Here is a 10,783-nt window from a genome sequence, read left to right as displayed (position 1 = left end):
GTTATGGTTAAGATATCCCCCCTTCACCCCCCCCCCCCCCCCCATCCTTAAGGAAACATGAGAAGACAATTAACACGATGATCGACCTTGAGACTTCTCTTTCCAACACAAAACAACATGGCGACGACCAGGGATCACGTAACTAAGAGGAACGCAACGCTTGCAAAACTAGTGCGGTTGTTGACAAAAAAAAGCATTGGCGATTGTATTGAGATAGCAGGCATACATGTGGTACATTTTACAGATACTAAAGCCTCCGAAACCCAAAAGAATTGAACTCGTCCAAAAGTAACTTATAACTTTTGTTTTCAACGAGACAATCACAGCAATTACCTTCGAAGAACGAAATTGACAGTTTGTTTGCTGGTTATCGTCAAAAAATTGAAAAGCAATTGTTTCAGGAAATAAATATCTCCACTGGTGCCGCGTATAAAACAATATGTTGAACATGATATATTTCCCGTTTATTTTTCAGTTTGTACAAACGTTTCATTCGTGAAAGACCAAAAGGTGAGTGACTTGTGTCCAATTTTGTACGTGTATTATCAAAAGTCATATGAATTAATTATAAATGATTCAAAAACATTAACAATCCATGAGCGGAACAACTTATCGGGTTCTGATAAAACATTCTTCATTAAAATTCTTTATATAAAGCATACTTTCTTGTGTACAGAACTAGTGTTTTCCTCTCGCAATTTGAACCTTTGTTCGTATTCCAGAGGTACAAGCTTTGTGTGAAATGTTTTTGAAGCCGCTCAATTAACTAGCATGCAAGTCGTGTTTTTATCGGGTCTAAAACAACTCGGCTTCGCCTCGCGGTTTAAAACCAAATAAAACACTTTTGCTCTTTTATAATTTTGCAATTGAGAACCTTATATTTACATTTTTATCTAAAAACGTATCTCTATACTGACTGTTACGTCACCTATTGTCCTTAATGTGCAAACCGGAGATCTATTGGTTGTCGAAAAAAAAGGATATCTTTTGTTTTGTGGTTGGCAAAAGTTAAGAGTTTTGAAGACATCACTGTTGACATACAAAAACGAGTAACAGTATACGTAAACAGAATGTACACTGACGACCTCATTGACGAGAAGACAAAACAATACCTGATACAACCCGACGTAAAACCAGGACGTTTCTACATCCTTCCCAAAGTACACAAGCCCGGTAACCCAGGACGCCCTATTGTTTCATCTAATAGTCATCCCACTGAACGCATATCCCATTTTATTGACCACCATCTTCAACCTCTTGTCCACAAACTACCATCTTATGTTAAAGACACTAACGATTTTCTCAATAAACTCCTTACCATTGGCAAATTACCCTCTAATTCATTATTAGTAACACTTGACGTCTCATCTCTATACACTAATATTCCTCATAATGCAGATATTAATGCTTGTGATCATTTTTTACGCACTGATCCTCACAACACCATTTCTACTGACACTATTTGCGACCTCATCCGCATGATTCTCACCATGAATAACTTCACTTTTAATGATAGCCACTACCTTCAAATCCACGGCACAGCTATGGGCACCAAAATGGCCCCCTCTTTTGCTAACCTTTTCCTCGGGCTTTTCGAAAAAAATGCTCTAAGTAACGCCCCATTCCAACCTCATACTTGGTTGAGATACATCGATGATATTTTTATGATCTGGACTGAAAGTCCGGAGAACCTTAAAATTTTCATCGATTATCTCAACAACATTCACCCTACCATTAAATTCACTAGTTCACACTCCCACCAGTGTTCCTTTCCTTGACGTTAACGTCTCACTAACTAGTGACGGAAACATAAATACAGACCTATACACGAAACCCACGGACAAACACCAACATTTAGTTTATTCCGCTTGTCATCCTCTACACACAAAAAAAGCCATCCCTTTCAGCCCAGCACTCCGCCTACGACGAATTTGTCCTACCGACGAAACGTTCAAGATCGCACCACGGAACTAACGACAAACCTTCTGAAACGAGGTTACAAACGCAACTTTGTTACTAAACAAATACAACGGGCTGCAGACATTCCCCGCACACATACCCTACAACCTAAACAGATAGACAAACCCAAACGCATACCTTTCATAGCGACCTATAATCCATCACTTCCTTCCATCTTCAACATAATAAAAAAACACTACAATCTACTTCATTCTTCTGACCGCTGCAAAAATGCTTTCCTACATCTACCTGTTGTGGCTTTCAGGCGCTCCCCTAACCTTCGAGACCTGCTGGTTACAGCTAAAGTTCCCCAATGTAACTCATTCTAATTCCACACTTCCTACCTGTCCTTACATTTTCCATGGACTAACCAACTACAAATTCTTCTCTACTGGCGAAACGCGCTCCATTAATTTCCACATAACTTGCGAAACTAAAAACCTTATTTCTATGATTCAATGCAACAGTACATATTAGAAACTAAACGACGTTTCAGTAAAAGACCGTTTTAATGAACACCACCGCACTTTAGATAACGCTAACACCAAATCCAAACCTACTACAGTCGCAGAACATTTCCTCTCCTCTCCCCACAACATCTCCAAGGACATGCAATTAAATCCTATCGAAAAGATATTTTCTAACAGAGACTCAATCCGTAAGGCCAGGGAAGCTTTTTTAATTTTAAAAGGCAGGACAATTGATCCCAACGGTCTTAATATCCGCGAAGAAACGTATTAGATTTCAGTTTATTATTTTGAGTGATTTCCGTTATTTTTCCGTGACTCTTAGTATTTGAATTCAAAATCTCTGTAACTGCCATGTTTTATCACATTCTTTCCAGTATTACGTCAACATCCATTTACTATATATATATGTGTACATAGAAGCAATTCAATGTAAACTCTCATTGTACCTGAAGAAGGATGGTTTGGCCAGCCGAAATATAGTACACCACTAAAATCAAATCAAATCTACGTTGTATCGGCTCTTGCTTAAAATACAAAAGTTAAGGACGTTCGGGCTAATTGTTTGTGCGCAGCTTTTACTGCGCAGGTGACGCGACTGTAATATGTCACACATTACTTCAAGCATTAGTTAAGATCTTATTGCGACAAAAACGCCGTGGGAAATTTCCAGGTCGGCTAAAGAATGGCACATTTATTTCCAATTCATCATGAAACGTTTAAGAGAAAGGACCGGGAGGCTGGAAAAGGTCGCTAATCGATTAGTGGTTGAAAGTTTCGTTTTAATCAGCGACGTTGCGTAAATTTAAAGGCGTTGGTTTAGTGCGGACCTATGAGGAAACAGCCAGATATTATATTTCACAAATACCACACCCCAGAAGATGAGATAGACGGCAATGGAGAGATATGATACAAAACACTAACCAAATAAAGATAACGCCTGCTTTAAACTTCGTTGCTATGCTCGAGAAAGTCTTTTTTTTTACAAACTTTCAATCGAGCGGTCTAGTCTCGGGCTCCAGTCCTTCCCCGACAGGTCACGCAAAATCGTGACAAACTAAATTGTCCAAGAGCTTTGCAACATCACATCGATTTTACTCGTTTAGATCATCGGTGACCCATATTTTTTTTAAGATATGAATCAATTGCTCTTCTTACAATCTACAAAATATGAAAAAATGAAAAAAATCACAATGTAAGAAGTTATCTTTTTTAAAATTTTTCTTTCCTTGTGTCCTGAGTTCCGGATGTAGTTACAACGGGTAGCGCTTGCGAAAACGCTCGTTGAGGATTATCTCTACTGTTTACGACATACCCAGCAGACCCAACGGCATGCAATTATCTAAAAAGCCAATCCTATATTTCTATGCAGAGAAACCTTCACTCTGACATATTATTTTTGTGATTTTTGACGGATGGGTAGATGAGGCTACATCTCGTTATGATGACCTAACTATCGAAATTGGGGCATTTTCCCTTGCCATTTTCTCCGGAACAAAGTCGGTGAACCCCAATTTTTTTTTTTTTATCATTTTTGGAATAAGTAATTTATGACTTAACTTCGGGCAAGAAATGAAACAAATTTCAATGTGGGAAGATTTTCACGCGAACATCCTTAAATAACAAAATAATTGTTTATAAACAGTGAAGTCTCCTATGCTTTTGCGAGCTTGTGGGAACAGAAATTTCGATTGCTTTTTTTAACCCACGCGCCCATTGCTTCTTTTGAGATTGCTGACGCAAGAAACAATTGTTCGTGCAAGAAAGACAACTTTTTGCATTTTTTTCGGTGAAGTGAAGTTGATGAATTTTTGTCTCGATTATTTGGGGGATTTAAAGGTTTGAAATATTTTTCCTCGGTATTATTGCAAGTATCATGAGTTGCTTTGATTTTTTGTTAGAGAGTTAGTTTCTTAGCTAATTAAAAGCCTCGTTAATTGTAGGATAACTGTTCTTCGCACCCTAGTAAATCAATGAAATACGCAAAGGCGCAGAAAAAATTATCATTCGTGAGAACTTATTGCTGGTTTTCACTCACGTGATCAACAGCCATGTTTTGCGACGAAAACAAAAGGAAGCATTTGCATAATAATAGAGTTAAATTCCCGGAGGATTTGGTCGGGGCACCAACATGGCCGCCTTTTCTTTGTTTAGGGCACCAACATGGCGGTCGTGACGTCATGTGAAAACCGAGAATAATACTTTTTCGTACTTTCTGTATTTAAACACATAATACATACACACCTAATTGTTCGCCCATGAACGGGGAGTCAATTAAGGACGTTCGCGCGCATTACTACGGCGCATTTTTTCGCGCATGTCACGCACACGTCATGCATTGGGGAACGTGAAAGCGTGTGGCATCATGGGATAGCTGTGGACCCAGGTCTTCTCGGAAATGCCACGCAATGACGTGACAGTCCGAATATACCATCGCCTAACCCTACTCTCTTGAATGCTCGGTGACCCCTATTTTTCTTTCCGTAGATCACTTCCTTTTCGGATTTTGTCCATTTTAACAAAAAAAAAAATCTGGGCGTGAGAAGTTACAAATATTTCGCCTTTTATGCTCTCGTGCGACCGAAGTTTTCTTTGTTAGACTAATATGTATCGTTTTTCAAGGTCTATTTCACCTCAGAAAAAGACATTAGCTGCAAAGGTTAATTGAGTTATATTAGTTATGTTGAGTTGACTACGTTTACCTGATCTAAATCTCACTAATGTAGCTTTTTTATTGCTGACAGTTGTAAGCTAAGATCGTCTTAAAATAACGCAAGCTTCTGAAAGTGCACCTCATGATCTCGAAAACGAGCACGGTGACCCCCCCCCCCCCCCCCTTTTTTTATTGCCTTTTTGGCAAGAGTGAGTAGATCATTACCTTTCTGCGTGGCGAGTTTACTTGAAAAATCTTTACTTGGGAACATTTTGGGCGCGAACGTCCTTAAGACTATGCGAGTACGTATGCATGAAAAATACATGGTGTACGTGGATGTAAAAATATAAATCAGTTCCAACAAAACCAATCTCTCAAGTATCGGTATCAGCTCTCCTCTGGTGATGAATTCCTTATTAGGGAACTGTCAACGATTTTTGCTGATCAGTATTTTTTACTACTTCACAGGCGCTGCGATTCACAGTGGTTTTAGACGGAGAGGTTATTGTTAACGAGACCCTCTCGGGTAAGGTTTAGAAAGGCAATTTGCTTTTTAGGTTGCCAGTGTCGGCCCTTCGTCGCACTCCCAAGTGGCTAATGTAAGAGTCCCCAAATGAGTAGGTTGCTTTAGAGCGAAGGAATAAATGACGAACGGGGAGATAAGAGGATGGGTGCACAGACCAATATGGCCAAAGCAATGAAAAGGGCAATCAAAAAGAGTTTTGTAAGTTTGATCATCATTTGGGAAAAATCTCTCGCTTGAGAGGGAGGAAAATTCTCTCTCGCTAAATCGATTGTAAGCATGCGCAATTCAACTTTAAACTGGTCAAGTCACCAAATTTTTCTCGAACCCAGTACTTACGCTGATCACTCTGCGCGTATGTATGGGCAGAAGAGCTCTGGGGTCGATATTAGTCAAGTGATTTTGACTTAAAGAACTTCAGTCACTGACTTGCAGTCCTGATCACAGTTTATGTTAAATTTCACCGAAAGGAAAGAATATCAGTTTGCATAAGAATAGAGCTGAATTCCTGAATGTGATATGGTATTGAAAGCCATAACTTTCTTAAGTATTCTTCATTCTTTTGGTCTTGAAGTTGTGTCGTGTGTTGTGGTTTTTGGCATTATGTGGTGTGGTTTTGTCATTATGTGGTGACGTTTTGTCATTATGTGACGAGTTTTATGGTTAAGTGTTGTGTGACGTGTTGAGGTCTTCCTTTGACGTGCTGTGTTTACATTCTATGGTGAGGTTCTTTTATGACATCGAATTTTGCCCCTTATGTGATTATAAACACAGCAAATCATGATGGAAACATAACGGGTAACCAGCAAATCTCGTCACATAATGACAAAACCTCACCACATAATGACAAAACCTCACCACATAATAATATTGCCACAGTACACTATGACAAAACTCCAAAACATCAAGACAGCACTTCAAGGCCAAAAGAATAAAGATTACATAAGAAAGTTATGGCTTTCCATAGATATGGATGCTATTTGCTTTGCTTAGAGGCACAAACAAAGTCACCATGACGTCATTATGAAATTAGAGATACTCTTGCTTCCCTTTTTTGTCCCGAGGGTATTTCCTAAGTTTTAATTCCTCATTGAGGAATAAAATCGTCTAGCGTTATACTAAGAATATATAAGCGGCCTTAACCTATTAATACGTCATCCTTGAAGGCCAAATGTATCACCTCAGCGCTCGCTAAGGAAAGTCATGATAGTAATCGTGCTTTGAATTGAATTGTTTTTCAAAGCTCTGTTCCCATTTGTCTGCAGCAATAAACCCACCACCGTTTTGTCAGGGGCCTAAACCATTGGCTTATGTCTGTGAGAAGTACAGCAACATGTCTTACGGAGACGACAACAAGTGGGGAGGTTGCCTGGAGATCTACGGCGGAGTATTGATAAAAATATTTGATATAAAATTAGGGTGCTTTTACTTACCTGTGTCACAAGAGGTAAGATAATCTTAGGGTGCGATCCTTTGGGATGATTCGAAAAAGGATCACTGATTCTGGTGAATCAGAGGAACCGAAAAATCCTTGCGAGTGGATTCATCGGTTTCTTTGATGCGCCGTGATCCAAGTGATCTTGGATCAGTGATCCTTTTTCAGATCATCCCAAAGAATCGAACCCTTATTCTTATGGCATTATGGCTGCGTCTACATGCTCCAGCACTCGGCAACGCCACCTTTTGACTTAGGACTGTTTTTCTCCATGTAGCCTCCTACATCATAAGCGTTTGTGAAACATAACTGCCAAACCGGCCACATTTCGCTGGAGAATTAAGACCAGACCACAACATCGGGAAATCCATGCCCAGCTCTTTCCGAACAGAGTGTGGGATATTCACAGCTGTGACGTCCTACAGAGAATTGGATTTACCGTTTATATTCACGACTCGTTCACAAAATGAATGTGTGTAGCTCTAGTTGTAAGCCTGGGCGTTCATTTCATAGACCACTCTCATAAATGGCGACCTCCTTTACATTCTTTTGTCTTAATGATAATTAGACCTACTGCCCTTGTTTTGAAACAAATGTTCTTTTGAAATTTGCCCGTCGTAGCGAGGCTAGAAACGCTTATTAGCATTAAAACAGAGGAATATTTTATTTGGCTGCCATTATGAAGGAGGTCTGTATTATTCCCCAGCCAAAAGAAGGGGAGTTGCAGCTCATTACAAGAGCTCATTGTTATAAATAAATTTGGACTGACACACCTTATGTGTCATCGTTTTGTACCAATAAGGATTATTTACAATATGTTTCCATCAATGCCATAAAAGGTTCAGTTCCGCCGAGTGTAAATACATGACATTCTTATCGATTCTAAACAAACTCAGGGTTAATAATTAAGCCGCCGTCATTTCAATGATGTGCGAGTTTGTAGTAGGAGAAATCGTGGAGCACGGAGATTTTCAATAATTTTTTATGATATCCCTGTTTTAGGACACGCAAATCATGGATGAAAACTCAGTGACTCAACCTTTAGCAGATCGTTTCAAGAATTCTTTCCAAGGCTCCCAGAAGGAGATCCAGCATCGCTTTGGGGACATTTTTGGCAAGAAAAAAACCAAGCTGCGTCACGCAAAGAAAAGTTGGATCGCATTGGATAAAATCATCTTTAAGAACCGTGTCGATGACTAGATTTAAAGCATCTCTTTTAAGATTATTTTTGGAGATAGTAAAGCAAGGGTAATTAAGGGATATATTGCTTATTTGTCAAACGGCAAAACTCAGTTTGAAATTCTCGCTTCCCTAAAAATCGATCAACAAAATGTATTTGATTTACGCTTTTGATATTTCTTGTCTCTTTGCCGTAGCCATAAAGCACGTGGTAAAAAGCTGCCTCTTCCACAAGCTTCTCGCATTTAAGGACGGTGCCTACTAATTAAAGATATTTTTGCCTTGGTTTGTGATTATGCAGGAAATGTAGATCTTAACAAGTGTTGTTGAAAGAAAATTGGGGGTAACCACGCATTTTTCAAAGATAATTCATGAGTAATATTTGTAAAAAGCTGTAAAATACAAAGCAATGTATGGCGTTCTTTCTCAAATTGAAGCTTAATTATCTCTCAAAAATGCATGGCTACCCCCGATTTTCTTTTTGAATGCCAAGAGTACTTACTAAGATCTACTTTCTCCGGATAATTTCAAACCGCGCAAAAATATCCCCGTATTAGTAAGCATCGGCGATAGGAAATCCGAGTATCTGGAGATGCGCAGAACGTATGCGCAATAACAATAGTAGGCACCCTCCTTAAGCACGAGTCACCATGGGAACGAAAACTTCATTACCTCTGATCTTCCTTTGCACACTAGCTAATGTGTATGATTTGAGAGACGTCTGGGAACAAGAGTATTTTACGGTTGCGTGGCAACCACGAGCCTGTCTTTTTGCCTCAACAACAATCGCGAAGCTTTGGTGGGATATATCTATTCATGAGCATTAGTCTTTTCGCCATGCGAGCCAGTTGTATTCTAGATTTTTACATCAAGTGATTGGGAAATTTGTTTTCATGCTGTTTTTGACTGATATATTACCATGTCTACAAGTGGTAAAGCCAGCATAGCTGACTGTGTGGATGAGCGGGTTAATTAACTGAGTCACCCTGGGTCCAAAAGCCTTTCTCTTGCATGACTCGAATACCCCATGCACGCTAGCAAAGGAAGATCTTTACCCATGGTATATGCTGAGATAGAAATCCGTTTAAATTTTAACTAAGAAACGCTGCGTTTCTCATAGGATTCAGAATTTCGACACATCTTCCTGAAGCCCTAGTGATCTGCAAGAAAACTAATTTGGGTAATAAAATCGAGAAGAAAGTGCCAAAGATCTTGTCAAATTGGTTAGAAGATAATTAAAATCCACTTGACCATTTAAGACGCCACAAATTCGGAGGCCGGATATACAGAGACATGATAAATGGGCCAAAGCCTATTTTTTAAAGGAAAATGTTCCACACTAGACTGGAAACCTCCTTCAATAAAGACCTGCTAGGAAGCAAGCACCATCAAGGCTGACCGAACAAACCGATAACATCATATTTCTACTGGTCAATCAGGTAAAAGATCAAAGTACTTATACGAGTCACTGACAACAATCACGTGACTCTGACGATTATTTCAGCTCATGTTATTCAAACGTCAGTCGATGTCACCATAAACAGCCCTAAGCTAAGAGTAGACTCCTCTTATCCGCAGTCTTACTTCTTCAAATTTTGAAACTGAGTGTTACCCTATCCTTTAGCCTGCGAGCAACCTCTCCCCGAAAGAGAGCTTGCTCGCAGGCTACCTATCCCTCTACCTCTAATTTGCACGGGAAACCAAAAAAAATTCCATGCGAATCCATAGCGCAATAGTAGTGCGTCTGACTCCAGGTCAGAAGGCTGCGTGTTCATGTCACGAGGGGGGCAATCTTCCCTTTACACCAAATGAATCACGTGTTTACAATCCAGTCACGTCGACGTCAATTTGCGAACTCTTATTACTTTTTTTTTTGTCTTTCGATAGTGCGCGAAAATGTGTTGTTTGATCAGAAAAATCGATGCATCTCGAAGTTAATTCAAATGCCGGCTTGTTATCGAGCTCTTCTTCTTTCTTAGTGTAAGGCCTTAACATTTGCCTGCTATTGCAACGGAAAGCATTGTATAGGGGACTTCACTGTTTATAAACAGAACAATAGAATCCTTTGTTTCGACAGCCAATAGATCTCTGGTTGGCTCATTAATGACAATAGGTGACGTAACGGTGAATATCGCTATTCTGGACAGATTGTGATCCACTGATGAAACTTAATGCACCCCTGGTGTGTCTCGAACCTACAACCTTTGAGTTAGAAGTCCAACACGCTACTCCATTGCGCTACAGGGGCATCTGACAAAACGTTTTCGATACCCGGATTGATTTGATGAGAGAGAGAAATTTACCCCCTCAAGAGAGATCGGAATTGTATGCTGTTTGATCAGAGTCATCCACGGATCTGGAAGTGTTTTCGGCTGGTTTGTTTTCAAGAGCTTTTGCTTTTAGTGTAAGACAACAATTCCTAAAATGTGCTCGACAGTTTTAACGAAGGTCATTGTGCCTGGGCAGACTAGTGACGACTTGATCAAAATAACTCCACCCCTGGTGGGAGTCGAACCCACAACCTTTGAATTAGAAGTCCAACACGCTAGTCCATTGCGCCCAGGGGC

At 39.8% G+C, this 10,783-nt stretch overlaps 1 protein-coding gene and 1 non-coding gene across 2 annotated transcripts in view; one reads left to right on the top strand and one right to left on the bottom strand.

The window, feature by feature from the left end:
* Nucleotides 1-8,382, top strand: part of LOC138031213 (fibroblast growth factor receptor-like 1) — an 18,008-nt gene extending 9,626 nt beyond the window's left edge. Inside the window, exons 6-9 of the mRNA XM_068878887.1 lie at nt 476-510; nt 5,548-5,605; nt 6,868-7,049; nt 8,040-8,382. Of these exons, the coding sequence (XP_068734988.1) occupies nt 476-510; nt 5,548-5,605; nt 6,868-7,049; nt 8,040-8,237 (473 nt within the window). The 3' untranslated portion in view covers nt 8,238-8,382. The remainder of the gene's footprint in view (nt 1-475; nt 511-5,547; nt 5,606-6,867; nt 7,050-8,039) is intronic.
* Nucleotides 8,383-10,710: 2,328 nt separating this feature from the next.
* On the bottom strand, nt 10,711-10,783 carry Trnar-ucu (transfer RNA arginine (anticodon UCU)). The gene has a single exon. It is a non-coding gene; the product is annotated as a tRNA-Arg (tRNA).

The sequence above is a fragment of the Montipora capricornis genome, chromosome 14 (genome assembly GCF_036669925.1).
Source record: "Montipora capricornis isolate CH-2021 chromosome 14, ASM3666992v2, whole genome shotgun sequence".
In the NCBI taxonomy this organism is placed as follows: Eukaryota; Metazoa; Cnidaria; class Anthozoa; order Scleractinia; family Acroporidae; genus Montipora; species Montipora capricornis.
Note: the sequence above shows the minus strand (reverse complement) of the source record. Positions and strands in the feature narration are given on the sequence as shown.